Source organism: Lepidochelys kempii, chromosome 9 (assembly GCF_965140265.1).
Source record: "Lepidochelys kempii isolate rLepKem1 chromosome 9, rLepKem1.hap2, whole genome shotgun sequence".
In the NCBI taxonomy this organism is placed as follows: Eukaryota; Metazoa; Chordata; order Testudines; family Cheloniidae; genus Lepidochelys; species Lepidochelys kempii.
In genome coordinates this window covers 88,166,657-88,186,133 of record NC_133264.1, presented here as the reverse complement: position 1 = coordinate 88,186,133, position 19,477 = coordinate 88,166,657, and the positions used below count along the sequence as shown (strand labels likewise).

The window sequence follows — 19,477 nt, the reverse complement described above, 5'->3', positions numbered from 1 at the left end:
TAAACTTAATCTACTGAGTTAGTACTTTGGCTCAATGCTATAGCAACCACTTGAACATATAATACTTCAAAATTCATTTAAAATTAGGCTTAATTTATTGACAGCTAAAATTGATCAAGATGTATTTGTCAATAACGAAGGATTAACAATATAAGCAATAAACAATATTTTTAAAAAAGCACAAAGAAAAGTAATGGAGCCTGTTAGTTTTACAATTTGAAGGTTAAACCACACAATCCTAAAAGTCAATTTAAAAAAAGGGTCAGAATTATAGCACTAAAAGAATTCTCTTTTAAAATGGATGGCTTACCAGTCTCCTCAGTAGTGCTTTCTTCCAGTTTAGCTGCATTTATTGTGAGTGATGCAGGCAGCCCAGCACCACCTGGCCCATTTTGCACTGTTGCAGCTACAGCATTCCTGGCAGGTGGGTCTTTGTGATGGAATTCATTTTCCGGTACCATATAAGGCTTTCTACTTTTCAATTGCCCAGAATAGCTGAAAGTCGCACAGTGTGTTAAATATGCACAAACATAAAGCAAAATATAAACATGGGTTACTGTTTAAAAAGATTATTCGAGTAGTTTGCAAATTATTTAGCACTTCTTTGAAAATGATCTGCAGTATTCTCTTTCTCCTTCTATTACTACCATCGGTTCTTTAAAGAACCTGACCTTCTAACCTCTGCCATCTAAAAACCTTCAAAGAAATAAGCCAGTGATTTTGTGTTACACGAATAGTTTTGAAGCTTTGCTAAATCAACGACAGTGACAAAATAAAATGCCTTTCCAGCAACCAAGACAAACATGGATAATTTTGCATTCACCACATCATGAAAAAATAACCATAATTAAATAGCAAAGTATTGTTTTATTTAACCTTCTAGAACTGCACATGCCTAGACTGAGTAATTGTGTAATCTTACAGCTATAACCCCTGTCTTTCATGGTCTTACTCTCCCTCCAGCTACTTATTACCACCACTGGTCCTGCTTAAAATTATATTATAAGCTCTCCAGGGCAGGGATTGTTACTTTCTTTTGTCCTGCGGAGAACCTAGCACACTTAATCATCATTATCCAGTACAAACCAGGAGCCTCAACTTGCACCAGCCTCAAAACAACAGGATTGCAAGATCTTCCAAGATACAGCAAAAGCCAAATGTGTCAAGACTGGATGAGTTCTGAGCCTTTGGAATCCTTTCATCATCCATTTAAATCTCTTTTTAAAGTAAGTTGTTGTTACCCCATAGCTAATGCATATAGATCAGGTCTCTTCTCTTTCTCTTCCTGACAGATCTTATGTACTCTTCTTTCCAAGGCCTGACCCAGGTTCAGAACTTTTGGATACCAGGGAAGTATTTTGGTCAGCACAATCAGGATATTTCTGATATGTGTATATTCGCCTGTTTCAAGGCAGTGTACAGAAGCCTAGAATACAAGGTATAAAATACAATCAAAGTAGTTCTCATTAATACTTGAGAAAGTGGGTCATATCAGCTTAACACCCTTTATTTACCTTAGTTAATTTATAGTGCCATTTGTGTACTACATGTCGAAAGTTCTCATAATCTAACTGATCAGCTTTGTTCCCACCATCAAATCCAGTTGCCCGTAATATGGTAAGGAAGCCTGGATAGTTGCCACATTCCTACATGTATGTAAAAAGAAAAGTAAAAAGTTAACCTTATTCAGTCAGCGGATTAAAATAATTTAACTTTTGCTGAAGTTTTAACACAACTGAAGCACATTACTTTCACTAACTCTGGTATATGTAAAGTTTAAAACATTCACATTTAGCAACATTTATACAGGTATATTACTCTTCAACATGTTCCAACAAATCCTGCATCTTGGTAGGCGGTTAGACTAGATGACCCTTGTGGTCCCTTCTAACCCTCTGGTTCTATAATTCTATGTTGGTGCAGATGTGTATTTCACTCAGCTGTGCACACCCAATGCACAGAAGCCGGATAACTGTGTTTAGCAGAATTTGTTGGGACAACAAATGCACAACCACAGGTCTCCTCATGGCCCCTACCAAGGCTATTTCAGAGTGGTGCTATCCAGACCCACTTCAGTTCCTATGAACCAGAATCTATGTCTGAAGACTCTGATGCAGTGGGAACGGAGGGAGAATCATGGAACACATCTTCACCCACATCTTGAAGAACAATTTACAGTACAAGTAAAGTAACAAGATTTTTCTTCATCAAGTTGCTGCAGACTAATATTTCCCTCAGAGTATAGCTTACACAGCAACTCGATACCAGTGGCTGGCCCATGCTAGTGTTCACGGGGCTCAGGGTGCAGGGATGTTTCATTGCTGTGTACACTTCTGGGCTCAGGCTGGATCCCAGGCCATTGGACCCTGCAGAATGGGAAGGTTCTAGAGCTCGGGCTCCAGCCCAAGCCCAGAAGTGTACACAGCAATGAAACAGCCCCGCAGCCCGAATTGGCTGGTATGGGTTTTTCTTTGCTGTGTAGGTATACCTTCAGAGGATTTGCAAGCAGTAATGGAAGGAGCTGAGGTTTAGAGTCTACTTAAATAGTGACTACAGAGTTGCTCTTCCAAATTTTGCATCAGACCTAGATGTAGATGTGATAACACAGTTTGATAAAGGTATGCATGGAGGACCAAGCAGAAACACTGTATATGTCCAATATGGGAACATCCCTGAGAAATGCAACTTGAAGCAGCTTGGGTCTTTGTTGAATGAACCAAGAGCCTTTGTGGAGCTGTGGTATTTGTCATGCATATGCTTTGTTGTGCAGGAAGTAATCCATCCGGAGATTGTCTGTGCCAAAATCACTTGACCTCTCATCTTGTCCACGTAGGAGACAAAAAGCCAGAGTAATAATCAAAATGGTATAGTCCCGTCCAAATATAACTCTCAGGCTTATTTTACACCCAAAATACAAAGTCACCGTTCTTCTGCATTTGCGCATGGCTTAGAAAAAAAATACAGACAAGTACATTGTTTGGTAATAGTGAAACCATTTTAGCCAAAAATTTTGGATGCCACCTTAAGGCTAGTTTGCCTTTGAATAACTGAGTACATGGAAGTTCTGCAGTTAGGGCCTGCAGTTCACTTACCCTCCTTCATAAGGTTACAGCAATAAGAAAGGATGTCTTTTGGCAAAGAAGGAACAGAGAACATATTGCTAGAGGCTCGAATGGAGGCCCCTTGAGGGCAGGAAGTACAGCGTTAAGGTCCCACAGGGCTACTGCTTCCTTTACAGGTGGGAAGAGGCAGACAACCACTATAGGGAATACACCTAGTTCCCTTGGATTGGGCGATGGAATGCTGAGATCACTGCCAAGTGGACCCTCAATGAGCTGAGACGGGGCCTGGTGATCTAAGATGTAACAGGGAATTTAAAGTGTCCTGAATCCGGGTAAGTACCAGACAAATTTCCCAAGCCAAAGACTGAACGGAAAAGCATTTCCACTTGGCCAAACAGGTTGATCTACTTGAAACTGCTGAACTACCTCTGAACAGCTCTTTCCCCCCGAATCTAACCATGCAGCATCCATGCTGAGGTGCAAACTGTACAGACCTGATGCCACAGCTAACCTTCATAGCCTTTCTGTCCAATCTCCCCTATCTCTTTTCCTTCCAGAAGGTCTTCCTTCTGGGAAATTGGACAGAAAGGCTATGAAGGTTGGAGAAAAAACAATGTCTTGACCAGGCTAGTGCAATGAGTATCAATTTGGTGTGATCCAGCTTCAACTTGAGAACGATCTGGGGGATGAGCGCAACGGGGGGGGTGGGGGGGGAGGCATACAGTAGTGCTGACTCCCAGTTCAGTTGGAAGGCATCAGTCAGAACGCATGGATTGCAATCCACTCAAGAGCAAAACTGACGGTACTTCTTGTCTTTTGTTGCAAAAAGGTCGACAGACAGAATGCCCTAGTCCCTGAAGAAGTGTCTCAGGATGCTGCTCTTCATGGCCCACTCATGATTCTCAGAGAAATTCCTGCTGAACTGATCAGCCAACTGATTCTGGGCACCCAGTAAGTGGATGGCTGAGACAACGATGTCATCTTTGATGCAAGAGTGGCAAAACTTTATCACTTCCTGAAGAGCTGGCTGGACCAGGCTCCACCCTATCTGTTCACACAGTACATTGTGGTGGTATTGTCAGTAAGAGTGTGAACTGATGTGCCACTGATGTGTGGGAGAAAGGCTCAGCACGTACTGTAAATTTCTCAAAGCTCTAGGACATTGATATGTAATGATGCTTCCTATTCTGTCCACAAAGCTTGGGCTACTAACATCTCTATATGCACTCTGCTACCTATTGTCGAGGCATCAGTAACTATGGTCTTGGCCAGTGGAGGTTGAGCGAAGGGCACACCCTCACATGTGAGATTATTCTGATCTGTCCACCAGTTTAGGGACTCCAGGATCATCTCACATGTTGAACTACTAAGTACACAAAGCCATGTGACCTAGCAACCTCAAGCATGCACAAACCATGGTTGAGAAGTGAGATCTGAGGGGCAGATATAGGCAACAAACTGAAACCATTCATGTAGGAGAAAGGCCGTTGAACTCGTAAAGCCTAGTAGGACTCAAAGAACTCAATTTTTTGTGTTGGAAGTAAAGTGGACTTTCCTTTATTCAAGATCAGCCCGTCAATAGAAGAAAGATAGCATGAATTGGACACGATGGAGGACTGGACTGTCAGACTTGCTCCTGACTAGTCAATCATCCAGCTAAGGGAAATCATTCACCCGAGAAAGGCTGCCACTATGGTCCTGCATTTGATGAATACAGACAGTATTGAGGAGTACTGTGTGTTGATAATGCTGACCCATTCTATGAATCTCAGATACTTCCTGTGGTTTGATAAAGTTGCTATATGGAAGCAGGCATCTTGAAGATTGAGGGCAGCAAACCAGTCATGATTCAACAAGTGGAGAATTGTCGCTTGGTTGACCATGTGGGATCTTATATATCTGATGTATTTTTTGAGACTTTGGTGGTAAAGTATAAGTCTCAGCCCTCCCTTGGACTTGGGGATCAGAAAGCAATGTGAATAGAGCCCCTTACCCCAATGTTGTACAGCAACTCTTTCTATGGCTGCTGAAGTTCATAGCCTGAAAGTCTTGAAATAGCAGCAACTCAAGAGATGGGTCCCTGAAAAGTGACAAGGTAGGGGGCTGGCTTGGAATTGGATAGTGTGTTCCAACACAGTGCTTGAGACCCATCTGTCTGTGGTTACTGCTTCACAAGCCGTGTAGCTGTGGGACTGGGGGATATGACTGGAAGATTGCTGATGACAGGAATACTGACCTTGAAACAGGTCAAATAGTCTATTTGCCCAAAGCTGATGGGGGAGATGAGCCAGTTGGTTAGAGGCGGAGCCAGAGGACCTTCTCTGTAATTTGTGCCTCCTCTTGGAAAAGTCTTGCTGCCTGGAAGCATAAGCTGGTTGTCTGAAATACGGCTGGGAGCACTGATGGAATTGTTGCCCATGTTGTTGTCCCCTAATGGTTGGGGTACAGATGCCAATGTAATGTAGCTTGAGAGTTTGATCAGACTTTTCAAAAAAGCAGGAACCACACATAGAAAGGGAGGTCTTTTATACGTAGTTACAATTTAGCGCAATGCATGTCTGCAACCATTTGAAGAAGAAATGCCTGCTTTTGGGAGAGTGGAAGAGAGGTGTGCACATCTCTCACCTTTGCTCCATTTTAACTTGCTTCTGACAGAGCTATCGAGCAAGTTTCATCATTCTCACGTTATCTTCATGACTGACTGTGGTTAATCTGAGATATATTTACCTTTTAATCCGCATGCAGTTTTCAAAGCACTTAAACTTTGATAAATTAAGCCTCCTCCAACTCAACTTAGATATAGATGGATGAAAAGTATGATTCAGTAAGCAGAAGTGTTCAAAATGTATGCACGGAATTCCTTTCCCATCACAGAAATCCTGCCTTCAAGTATCAGCAAAGTTTTATAATGCATGAAGTTTAAAATTAGAAAACTAGAAAAACAATCGTACTTCATGTTTTTACTGCATTAATACTTTTACAGCAACCACTTTTATTGGGCCTGGCATAGCAGTAGTAATCATATGATTATTCATGAAACAGACTACAATTTAACAGCTTTACATACCTTTTCATATATGTTTCTATCACTGTGCCATCTAGTCACAGTCTCTAGCATACAGCACAGAAACCTGCCATATCTACTAGCTTCATTTTCAGTGCAACTTGCTACTGTATATATTATATCTGAGAAAACCTGTAAAGAACAGAAACAATAGTCAGGCTATGTAACATGAAATCAAAATTATTTAAAAAAATCAAACCCAACTGCTTTAGTTTTCATACTTCATGTTCATAAGGTTACTAGAATACAAAGAACTAATTCCACCTTGAACTCTGAACTCCCTTTCTTTTCTTATCAGTTATTACCTTAACTCTTAACTCATCTCATTGAGCTTGGGTAATAGACATATGTAAACTGTTGCTGATTGTATAAACAAAATGTAGTTCTACTCTGAGTATTACAGAATAAAGGCATTGTGGACATCCCATACTTACTATCTATCCATGACTCTACATTGAACACATGAAGTTTACAAGTAGATGGTTTTTCTAACTGTGAGGCCTTTAAACTCTACCTTGGATCTGAAAGTCAAGCAGGGTTTTTGGCTCTTGCTTATATATAGTTTCCCACAAAGTAAATTATGCCCTCAGTGACACCTTTTGTGACACCAATGCCTTCAACAGAGCTGCACAGGTAATGAATTTGCTGGATAATAGAAGCTTAGTAAATAATATTGTTGCTGCATAAGAAGAAATAGAATCCAGCTACTGGCCGTGCTGGCTCTCCAAGACTACGAGGAGTACAAAAGCAGTAAAAATGTATTTTTGTCAGAAATGGGAGCAGATAAAACTCTGAATACATGAAGTGCAGATCTGATGAGTAAGAAAGTGCCATTTTTAAAAAGTCATTTCAGAGTAAACCCAAATATTAAAGTTGTATTCCCATGCCAAAAGTAAAACTGGACCCATTCTGGCTCAGCCAAACAGCTGAATGTTCCCCACAAAAAACAATACAAGAAGAATTTAGGATAATGTTTACTGTACAACCATATAAATCACCCACTTAAATAAGACTCTTATTCCAGTGTGTTCCATCATGGCAAGTCACTTACCCAACCACTCCCATAAGAAGCTAGGCTCACATTTTACATGAATGATTCTAATGTCCTAAAACATTGTGGTTTATACAAATGAGGCTGTACTCTAACAATAAGTACCGTTTCAAAGCCAAGTACTGGAAACACTCATCTGGAGATCGGGATTACTTCCGATCTCCAGATGACTGTTTCCAGTACTTGGCTCTGAAATGGCAACTCTTAACAACTTTCTCTGGCTGATCTCATTAACCAGGGAAGTTCTCCTTGCACACCCTGCTGATTGGACGCCATTCCCATGTGATCGTCCCCTGGAAATAAGGCTTTCTTAAGCAGCACAAAAAGGCAAAATCTGTATTGTATAGTTGCTTTTCAGGGAGACATTTTCTCAAGACAGAAATTAGCATCTGTGGTTGCCAAGCAGGGTGGATAACAAATGATGATTTAAAAAAAAAAAATCAAAATTGGATTAATTTTATTTAAATGGGTTTTTTCATTTAAGTAAGATTTATTTTTTTAAATTAAAACAATCTAAAATTAAACGTGAAACTGACAACCTCTGTTAAGGGCTAAACTTATTATAGTTTATTAAAATAATTTAAATACAAAAAATATTAAGCAGTATGTGTTAGCTGCTCTTTTAATTCCAATTTCCAGTCACATAGAGCTTAACACAAAATCACAAGTAAAAAATTAATCTAGTTAATAAGAAATACATTTAAAAATTAAGAAGCAGAATAGATGTAATTTAAGCTATATAATGTTTAAATAAATGTATTACATATAATGTATCCTCCTGGTTAGCAAAAAGCAGGACCAAATTTAGTGTAAGGACTATATTAACTGCAAATCAACGTTTTAATGGTTACCAAACAATGAGAATCAACTTTTCTTTAGGAAAATAACTAATACATACAAATGGGAAACAATTTAAAAACAGTTATCAAGTTTCCTGCTTAGTGATTTCAATTGCTTTGATTTAAATCATTTCATCCTGCTGCAGAACCAGAGAAGTTCACAGATCTCCCATGGTCTAAAAGACACAGGATACATACTTGGTCTAAACAGACCACCTCTCTTCACACTGAGTTTCTTAGTTATGGTACTTCATATTAGTGCCCAGGAAACCCAACATGGATTACCAAATTGTGCAAATTAGTGAGTTAAAAACAAAAGTCAGTGGTACTGATTTGTAAATTAGCTTTCAGCAGTGCAAGCTTGACCTGGTACCAAAATATAAGTTGCATTATCTTTATCTTGTATGAGGCGCGGTGGTGTGTGCCTGTAATCCCAGCTACTTGGGAGGCTGAGGCTGGCAGATTGCTCAGGGGTTCTGGACTGCGGTGCACTATGCCAATTGGGTGTCTGGTGCCACTGACAGCCTAACCAACAGGTGGCTGAAGGACTGTCTAGAAAAACACAAATGATGTGTTTTGATCTGCGCTCTCTCTGTGAGGGCTGATGGACTGAATCGACCAAGGTGATTATCTTTGCCTTGTATATCACTACCATCTATATAGAGCAATGCAATATTGGGCAGGCAAGGTGGAGGATGACACCTTGGCTCAGCAAAGATGGAGCATGCTTTCTGGGGCTTAGGGACAAGAACAAAGGGAAAGGGAAGGTTTGCAGGAAAAACCTTTAGAAGTACATAACGATATGTTCCTTGCATTTTAACTTGTATGTTGTCTATTTCTTTTTATCTGATTTTTTTGACGGTAAGCTCTTCAGGGCAGGTACAGATAGTTTCCTAGGTTTGTAGAGTGCTTAGTTCAATGGGGTCCCGGTCTTGATGGGGACCCTTTAAGTGCTATGGTAATAATGATAAACGCAGATTCTGGAATTGGAATATATCTAGAGATTCTGTTGATGCACAGTGTCTTTTCACATGGAAAAAGGATGTGACAAATAGTAATCTTTCAAAAACAGAGTTTTAATAGACTTGTAATATTCACTTAAAAGAAAACAACACAGCTCCAACAAATTCCGGTTACTTACTCTATCATAACAGAGAAGTGTGGAAAAATTGGGTGTTTTCTGTTGATGCACCAGTTCTACAAAGTGAGCACAGTAAACAGCATCGATTGCAGAAAAAATGCAGCGAGGAAATATACACAACTGTAGAAATTTTGTGATAGTCTCATTTTTGGTTGATTCTTCAAAAACAAAAATAAAGAGACAAAGAAGGGAAGTCTTTTATGGCAACATCAATTGTACATAATGCAGCTAACATTCAAACAAAACCCACAAAATGAATTCAATCACACATGCTTCAGAAATATAGTGTGCATTATAATACGTTTTAACATCCCAAATTTCCTTTCAAACTACGCAGGGAAAACTCTCAAACCAGATAGATAATCCCTAGTAAGATACCAAGAAAACTAACAGATAAAATATATTCATTAACCATGAATATTTTTCTCCATTATATACAAGAGCTGACTCAGAACCACCTCACACTAATTTGCTCTAGTGACTGGAAGACACAATGCAGATGATCAGATTTAGCAAAGAAAGCGAGGAAAAAAGGAATTAAAAAGCAAAGATAGTTCATCACAAAATATAGGTTGATTCTCTTTCAGGGGATAAAGTTTCATTTCCATTTGCTATGTTACTACTTAGTAACATCATATGTTCTGTAGTATATTTTATAAAATAAAGTCTTGGTAATTACAATATTTCACTAGGACACCTGTTATTAATTCTTTGCTAAGTGGTATGAAATGGCCAGTGTGTTGTTTCTTTTTTTAATTAATTATCAAAATTTGTGCTTTAGTAACAATATTTATTTTTATTAATGATTTTAGCGCCTTTCGCTAGCTCCATGTGCTTTTACAAACATTACAATACAATTACACAGTACAATAAAATACTGTCCACACAATAAGAACCTAAAAAGTAGTTCAGATATGTGAAATTTGACTGATGCTATAGCAGAGGAAAAGAAGTCTCTCTACCTCCTGCATAGCCATGGTATTAGACCTCAAAAATATTTCACGTGGCCAGTAGCTTGACATAACACTTCCACTCCCAGTGCTCTTCTTAGGTCATTTACTAATCAAGGTGACATACGGGAACAAAGCTATGAGAGAGAGCTACTTAAGAACCTCTAAATGGAAGGCAGAGGACAAAAGATTATAAAGTTCTACAGGACACCAATCAGTTCCACATTATTCTCCCTCAAAGCCCTATAGAAGCTCACCGTCTCCATTAATCTCTAAGGGTCAACCATCAAAATGAGTTCATCTTGGTAGGCAAGGTATATCCCAACCTCAAATCAGCGGAGGTAACTATCCGTCCATTAGAAGGAAGAAATCACCACCTCCCAAACTCCAAGTCAACTCACTCATCAGAACTAGACTGTGGCCAGATCTGTTAATTGTGCCTTAAACCACATGAAACAGTCCCATCGTTTTCATTGCAGCTATGAGCTCCTGTGCTGAACCCAGAAGAGTCATCTGCATTAACATCCAAGTCACTAAGAAAAACCAGCCACGACAACTGCAGGACGATCACAAGCAAGAAGCCTTGCCAGGGCTTTTGTGATCCAGTGAGAAAACCTGTACACCAATACTACCCCATTCTTAACTTGTCTGGGGCCTCTCACACAAAATGGAAACACTCCCTGAGATGTAGCTTTGGGGACAGAGACTACCTACATTCCAGGTCTGATGAAAAAAACAGAGTTAATACTATCTCCCCAATCTCCCTTGCTTCATGCAGAACTATATATGCAGCTGGAGACAACTTCGCCAACACTGGTCCTGCAGTGTAACCCAACCACGTCTCAGTTATACGTGCAAAATGGAAGCCTCATCCTTGATTAGCTCATGGAAAATAACCACTTTACTGACCACCAATTTTACATTTCACAGTTAAAGCAAGGATTGGATGCCTGTCCACTGACAGAACTGCTACAGGGCACAACTAATGGAAGCAACTAAATACATTGGCCAAATTAACGAAGCACTACAATAAATTAATTTTAACTGGCCAAATCTGACAATTTTTTAAATAACTGTATCAGTTCTGCACCAGCTTAGGTCAATGCCACGTTCACAACACTAAAATTCTTCAAAAACATGGGCCTGGTGAGAAAGGGTATTTCCTCAATTAGGATGAATTTGAACTCAAGGCACAGGACTCATGCAAGCACCTGAACAAGTCCTTAACAACAACCTTACATAGGACTTAACTAGCACATAGGGCATTGCGCACTGGAAAGAATTTTGCTCTAATTTAACTGTCCAGTAAATTAAGCATCTACAAAGTGTCACTGTAAAAGCTGACACACTGCCTAGAATTTGAAATAAAACAACACTGAAATTAAAGTTCACTTATCTTGATAATATATGTCAATAACCGATTTTAAAACGAATTATTACAGTGCTAGTATAGCAAGAGTCAAGTGAGCAGAACTTTGTAATTTAGATATCGAAAGTGCAGTGACTGTGGAAAACAGCCAAAGTTTCTCATACTTACTTGCCAGAAGCCAGTTATCCTTTTCCAGTTTCAGTCTCTGTAGAACCCTCTGCACATGCTCCAATTGCTTCTTCTCCTCTTCAAGAAGCTTGTCCTGAAGGGCTGTACAACGTTCTTTTTCTTTTTTCTTTTTATTTGGAGGCTACAAATGTCAATGCATTTCACTTTAATATTTGTTATCCCTTACTATATGCAAAAACAAGGATTAAAGATTTGGTTTACCACAAACAAGTTTCATATAAACCTTCATGTAAACAATAAAATAATGTGTTGCTCTGGCAGTCTTTCCACCCCCACATTCACCTAATTTTAACCACAACAGTCATAGATGGAGATCTTAGATGAGCCACTCAACTGAAGGCAAATGTCAAACTTTATTTTCCTAGTCAGAGAGCAGTTCTGCAGGCCTTACTCAGTGAAGTCAACAAGAGTTTAACCCCAGTAAGGGCAGTAGGTTCTCTCATGGTAAAATTAGTTTTACTAGACTTGAAATATTTACATGATAATGTTCATAGTAAAGAAGGAATACACAAGACAGATATCTGCTTTACTGAAATAGGTAAGTTAGTAGTTAAATGCCTGAGTGTTTAATTGTTGCAAAAGTAGTTTATCATGGTATGCCGCTACAACATTATTTTTGTTCAACAAAATATAGTCCAGCTACACCATGTAGGAAAAACAAGATTTTCTGTACTGAAATACTTATAGCAAAAATAAACAGCATTTGACATGTACTGTATTTCCTGCAACCGTTTGTACCTGGTTACCGCAGGCACAAAATCAAAAAGAGAACCTCTACTAAACGGGATAGCTCAGTGGTTTGAGCATTGGCCTGCTAAACCCAGGGTTGTGAGTTCAATCCTTGAGGGGGCCGTTTAGGGATCTGGAGCAAAAATTGGGGATTGGTCCTGCTTCAAGCAGGGGGTTGGACTAGATGACCTCCTGAGGTCCCTTCCAACCCTAACCTTCTATTAATAAATAAATAAATAAATAAATGCATCTATAAACACAAATCTCACACACTTTGACATTTTGAAAAATTCTGGTATGAAATGGTACCAGGACATAAAACTGACATTTTATATTGTTCAAAAAACAGTGATTACAACTATCTTTAATGTAAGATTTCATTGGCTGTCATGTTTAGAGAAATTTATGTTTCAATTTGAATGTCAAAGTAAATTTTAAATATTCAACTATTTTAAAAGGTTTGCAAGCAAAAACGTACCATTTCCTGATTGTCATCTATAGCTTTCATCTGGACTTTAAGTTTATTGACTTCTCTGTCGTAGCTATTATGTGGAACAGCAAGGTCATACATTGTCAGAGACCAAAATGTAGCATAGAACTGAGGGCTGATGTCATCCCAAACTTTAGGAAGGTGCAAGGAGATCACAGCATCATGAACAGGAGCCATCACTAGCTCGCATGATGTGATGTACTTATGAACTTTGTGCTGCTGTTTGTTTCCCTTCTCAGCTTTTTTAAGTTCATCATATTTTGACTAAAGATTAAAAAGAAAAATATTTGTGATTTGCATTGTTTTTACATATCTAATTATTTCCTACATAACGTCATTTATCATTCAAAGGAAACCTCTATCAAATGTATAGATATAGATTTACGCCCTCCCCTACCCTAATTTTATATACATAAACCAAACATTAAAGAAATGCCTGTGAAACTTTGAACATTTCTATGTGGTGAATGGCTCTAATTTTGCACCATCAAGGCTGCCATCTTCTCTGATGAAGAATCTCTCTGACCCATTTATGTCCACGGGGAATCTCCTGATCTCAGTTCCTGTATGCTGGTATCCGGGAGGAGCAATTGCAGGGAAAGTCCTGCTCAATCCCTGTAGCCCAGGGATGAAACATGTGCAATCCAGTCAGCATGTAGGAGCTATGAAGGGGTGGAGTATACTCAGTGCAGATGGACTCTTCAGCAAATTTAGCTGCCAAACTCTAACCAGTCTCTATTTGATATGTACAAACTGTAGTTTAAGAGTCTGATAACTCAGCCAAGTGTGAGTAAATTTTCACAGGTACGCCAAAGGCACATCTGTGACCACAGGATGACTCCCTTGCAAAAACTCCCTGGCTCCACAGCATGCAAGCACAAGAGCTCCTTCACAAAACAGCTCTAAGAATTTCTTTAACATGTGCAAAACATATTCCCTATTGTCATTCTCAGAAAATCATTTTAGCTGAAACCTTCAGGAAAAAAAACAGATTTAGGCAGACTCCCAGCATCGATAACCTCATCCTTAATGGTTTAAGTTTGGCGAAATTATAAGCAACTAAGAACAGGGTCTTGAAATGGAAAGTGTTGGGCAAACTTAAGTATAAACATAGCTACCCACACCACTACCATGCACTTACACTACAGAAAGGTATTTGGTGGTTCATGGCTGTGTTTTTACAGTTAGGAATGCTGAGGCACAGAGGGGTTAAGTGACTTGTCCAAGGTTACAAAGAAATGTTTGTGGCAGAAATGGATACAGAACCCAGGTTGCTTGACCTCTAAATAACCATTCCTTCCCAACTCTACAGGCAAACTGTAGCTCCCAAATTACACAGCAAATTTTCAGTGAGAACATAACACAAAAGGCACAAAATGTAGCTGGAGTACGGTGATAACTGGTAATATTAAAGCTCTAGAAAATTGACAAAAAAAGCTTTTACTTACTGAAATATGATGTGCATACATAGGCCTGGAGAGGAAAAATGCAGCATCATGGGGTGTGTGAAACTCATTACAGAGAACGTCAATAGAAGGCACTCGCTTAATGTAATCCTCTGTACTTAGATTGGATGCTAAAAATCCACCAAACTGTACCAGAGTATCATGGCACTAAATTGAAACAGAGAAAGTATTAGAGGAAAATTTATTTTTTGATTTTTGGGGGGTGGGGTGGGGGGGGACTAGGCAGGTTTAAGAAATATCAACCTTTTTAAGGCAAATACATATATAGGTAACAAGCCACTAGTCACTTTCCTGAAAAGTACACTTTAAACTACTGCTGTAATAACAATATGCTAATTCTTTCCATACTACAAAAAAACTTCTGCCCTTTATGAAAACTAATCGCCCCGTGTTCCTCAGCTAAATAAGTTCTCCACAAAAAATGTATTCAATTCTAAAAGTATTCTGCCCTACTAGGATTCAACATTCTGCTCTCTACATGTTTTTGAATCCTTTATTGTAGCCCTTGAGGATTTTAGAAAAACTGCTAAAATTAGGGTAATATTTTAAAATAATTTGCAAATTATAACTAAATTAAGATTTTAACTTATTTCAATACGTTGTCTTTTCCTTTTGTTATGTCAGCACAGACATTTAAAAAATTAGAAAGACCCCAGTCAGCATGTAGAGCATATCAAAGTCTAAGGTTCATGTAGCACTACAATATTTTATATCATGATACATTTTTTTGAAACCTCCAGTGTTCTGTGTTGAAAATACAATATTGCATGGAGACCCAGCATTGAGGATGGCCTACACAAAGAGAAAGCCTACAGAGCTTGATTATTTTTGTGCACAGGCTGTTGTAGCTGAGCCTATGGACCAACACAAGATCTTACTTACCCATGGACAAAAGCTCCATTTAAGATACTTTAATGAGGTCACAGGAAAAAAAGAAAAATCTAACCTCATACATCTGAGAGCTTCCAATACAGATCCTAAATTAATTTAGTGCCACTTGCACCTCTCAGCCCAGAGGCCCAAAATGAGAAATACTGAAAGACAGGTAAGATACTACTGACTTCTAAAAATCAGAAACGGGAAGGCTTTGTGAAGACAAAGCAAGAAAATGTTTAAAGAGCCCTTCAAATTAAATTTTTGCAGAATCAGGTCAGTTAAACAGGGTAACCTGGCTAACCCAATGGTTCTTTTTTAATCAATATGCTTGTCTAAGTTCATGTTTCCCAGTATAAAAGAAGAGCTTTGCTTTAAGCTTTCACATACAGGTCAATGGACTGAATTTGGAATCGGTAAATCAATGACGCTAACTGATGGCTGATTACTTCAATAGGTAAAATAAGTAAGTGATCTCTCTTGAGTTCCTAAAAGAACTAGACAAATATCTAGGCCTACTTGTCCACTTCTCCCCTAAATGAAGGCTGGACTAAGGGTCTGATCCTGCAAACACTTACTGCTAAGCATCCTTTTCTTTCAGTTTTGTGACTTGTTTGTGTTGGATTACATAATTAACTTTTGACACTGAAATAATTTAAAAATAAAACACATGAAAAAACAAACTACCAAAATTACAACCGGTACACAGGTCTTTCAAACCTTAACATAGTAAACTGAGCAATCTCAATTTATACATTTGCAGGAAGTTAGACCTGAATTGTGAGTACTCACAGGGAAATACATTCGAGAGACAAGGTGGGTGAGGTAATATCTTTTATCTGTGACAGTGTTAATGTGATAAAAATCAGAATAGTTCAACTGACTTTGAAAAGATACATATAGCACTTTCATGTATTGTTCCAATAAGTCATAGATTATAAAAGGTTTTTCTTATTTAAAATAAGAAATAAGAGCCCACATTAAAATCTAAAAGCCTTTTCATTTTTCATGTTTTTAACATTAACAAACATTGTGAAGTTTGCGTGGCAAATCTAGGAATCTGCAACTGTTTTTCAATACAATTCACTTCTAAGTTGAAGCAAATCTCAGTCTGACATTAGGGGAAAATACCTAAAGACAAAATCAATTTTTGAAAAAGATAACTATGAAAATACATGATATGTTCAGTATGTAATTTTAAAGAAGAGACTTCTTATATTTACTATTTTGACAGTAAAAACTGTGCTATGCAGCCTTTATATCAAATAAGCAGGCTAAACTTAACTGAAGAATTAAAAACCTTTTTATTTAAAAATGTAAATATGTAATTGGTTCTACTTGCCTGATCATACAGCTTCCCCACCAGCTTCAAATGTTTCTCCCCTCCCTCCTGAAAGATCACACCATTTCGCTGTTGAGCCATAAGCAGGCACAGAGGAAGGGCCAGATCATGGTCAAGCAATGCATCTTTTAATCTCTGTGAAGATTTTTTAGTGTTTCTGATCTGGCCAAAATATCCACCCTGCCCAGAGAGTCAAGAAAACCAGAAGTTAAGGTATTCCAATTTAAGAAATATCACTTTATTATAGAAAATAGACAAATAGTAAATAGATATAGTATCGGCTTATGACTTATGACAGTATAAGTAATTCATCAACATTTGCCCAATTTCTTGAACTTCAGTAAAACCAGTAAATTAATCTGCACTCCCACCTCAGCTTTTAGCTGTTCTCCACCAGTCATAGCTTCTAGTTGCTCCATTGTCATCTCTTCTGTTATCTCTATTCCAGCCATTTTTTGTACCACCTCTTTTAAAATGAGCAAGTCAAAGCTGCACAGAAGAAAAATAAGAACCACATAAAAATGAAATACTATGAGCAACAGAAATGGTTACTTAATAGCTAATGCAAAATAAAACCACTGTGTGTTAAAATTGCTGTAGTGAAACAAGACCAAAACACAAACACAACTTTCCTTTTCCAAAGGTAATTAAGGTTCAGGAACACTGCTAAATGCTGAAAGAAAAACTGTTTTTGAAAATTTACAGGTAGTAGTAAAAGTGATACGCCTCCAATGGACCAAGACCAGGACCAGGACCATAGGCTTCTGCAGGAGAGAAATACTGGGATCCAATCCTGAAAACATTAACAGGTACAGTACCACTTACTTACAAATACCAACAAATTAATTACAAAAAACTGCAGCTGTTTCCTTTGTATTTCTTATCTTTACATGCCTTTGATGTATATATCAGCCAAAACAAATAAACTATTAATGAGAAATCCTCAGATAATTGCTTTTAGTTAAAGAATTGTTTTTAAAGACAATTCAGTGCACATAGTGAGACTTTTAAGACAGAAACCTAAAGTGAATGTAGCGATCTCACCTTGACCTATTAAACATGTGTCTGACTTGTAAAGTGCAAAAAATATGAAAAGCCACAATGGCCACCTCCTGAAGAAACATCTAATTTTGCTAGATATGTTCAACTCAAAAGAAAAGGCAGCAAATTATAATGACAGATCACACCTCTGCCTTTTACTAAACAGCTAAACATATACAACTGTTTATAAAGTCTTTTACCACAATTTCTCACTCAAAACTCTAACATCTAAAACATCACAAAACATTTCTGGCTACAGAATTTAAAATAAACTTCAGCCAGTAGGACTTCTTATTGCAGACTTGTTCCAAATGTCTCGTACCATCAATTCCAATGTCTCCATAAACACTGAGGTCAGAAATTCATTCTAGCTATCAAAATTGTTTTGCCCTTGATTTCAGCAACTAAAATGTCTGATATAAGAGCGGCCATACTGGGTCAGACCAAAGGTCCTTTTAGCCCAGCATCCTGTCTTCCGACAGTGGCCAATGCCAGGTCCTCCAGAGGGAATGAACAGAACTGGTAATCATCAAGCGATCCATCCCATTGTCCATTCCCAGATTCTGGCAAACAGAGGCTAGGGACACCATCCCTGCCTATCCTGGCTAAGTTACGGAAGAGAGTGGGTGGATAGAGACCTTGGTTTTAAGTGATAATGTTCACAATCCCCATTTTACAGATGGGGAAACTGAGGCATGGAACAAGGAAGTGACTTGCCTGAGGTCACCCAGCAGGCCACTGGCAGAGCCAGACTTAAAACCCAGGCCTCCTGGATCCCAATCTAATGCTCTAACCACTACACCACTTGGACTATTACTATCTGTCATGTAGTTACTATTCTTTTTAATGGAAGTCCACAAGTAATAATATGATCACCATAAACAACCCTTCTAAAATAAGGAAGTCTAGTTTTCTTTGACCATCCCCAAATACTGCATTGTATGTAAAGTTATTTAATAACTTAACACTTACTTAACAAGTTAACAGCATTTATAAGATGCTTGCACAGTATTGAGGTAGGATGGGAAAAGTTATTTACCTTACTCTCTGTAGTTAACTGGTGACTGTACCATCACCAGAGTACATAATAAGATGGGAATTGGTACACACATGTGAAACAAGGTTGTCTGTGTTGAGGGAAAGGAAGAGACTTCATTTTTCAACTCCCCGAGCCCTAAAACAATGTGCTGAAGTGCCCCTATTTTACTGCTGGTGCAGGGATTGTGTCTTCTTTTCTCCTTTTTAAGCAAAAATGCAAGATCTTAACTATTTCAAATAAATCAGTAGCTCACTATTAGCATTCATAAATTATCTTTCACCAAATTTTAATAAAAGAGTTCATAATACAGGAATTATTATAAATCCATACTTACCAAATATGACAAAACTACCCATTAAACATTAAAAAACAGGAAAAGAAACAAAGTGCACTAAACAGTGGAAGGGGAAAGAAGAAAGGATTCAGGCTGTAAAGTTTGTTTATAACTGAAAACTTTCGAAAAAAGGACACCATCAGTGCTCACAAGCTGGAGATCCAAGGAGCAACTGGACAGCAAGTAATTGTATAGTCATTAAATATACTAAATTATTTAAATATTCAAAGTAAAAAAAAAAAAAAGAATTGTAAAGACATTTTTGCAGACAAAATATTGGGAGCAACAGTAAGAGAAACTATAATGATTAACTTTCTTGAATACTGTATGTAATAGTTGTAGATACGTTTTTCTAAATTAAATATTCTTGCATATACTGTAAGTATGCCAGTGATTCAGGCTCAACTAGAGGTTCTAGTACTACAGTATATGAAAGACACCGAACACTGACTCAAAAGTACATGCCATAACCATACATACTAAAGGAAAATATTACAG

The 19,477-nt window shown here is 38.1% G+C and overlaps 1 protein-coding gene across 2 annotated transcripts in view; it reads right to left on the bottom strand.

The window, feature by feature from the left end:
* Nucleotides 1–19,477, bottom strand: part of THOC2 (THO complex subunit 2) — a 110,967-nt gene that overhangs the window by 32,843 nt on the left and 58,647 nt on the right. For both annotated transcript variants that reach the window (XM_073361291.1, XM_073361292.1), the window contains 10 exons: nt 16,937–17,054; nt 16,566–16,745; nt 14,333–14,497; nt 12,873–13,148; nt 11,645–11,786; nt 9,158–9,315; nt 6,130–6,258; nt 1,515–1,646; nt 1,242–1,426; nt 311–495 (listed from right to left, as the gene is read on the bottom strand). In XM_073361291.1, coding sequence (XP_073217392.1) covers nt 311–495; nt 1,242–1,426; nt 1,515–1,646; nt 6,130–6,258; nt 9,158–9,315; nt 11,645–11,786; nt 12,873–13,148; nt 14,333–14,497; nt 16,566–16,745; nt 16,937–17,054 — 1,670 coding nt within the window. The remainder of the gene's footprint in view (nt 1–310; nt 496–1,241; nt 1,427–1,514; nt 1,647–6,129; nt 6,259–9,157; nt 9,316–11,644; nt 11,787–12,872; nt 13,149–14,332; nt 14,498–16,565; nt 16,746–16,936; nt 17,055–19,477) is intronic.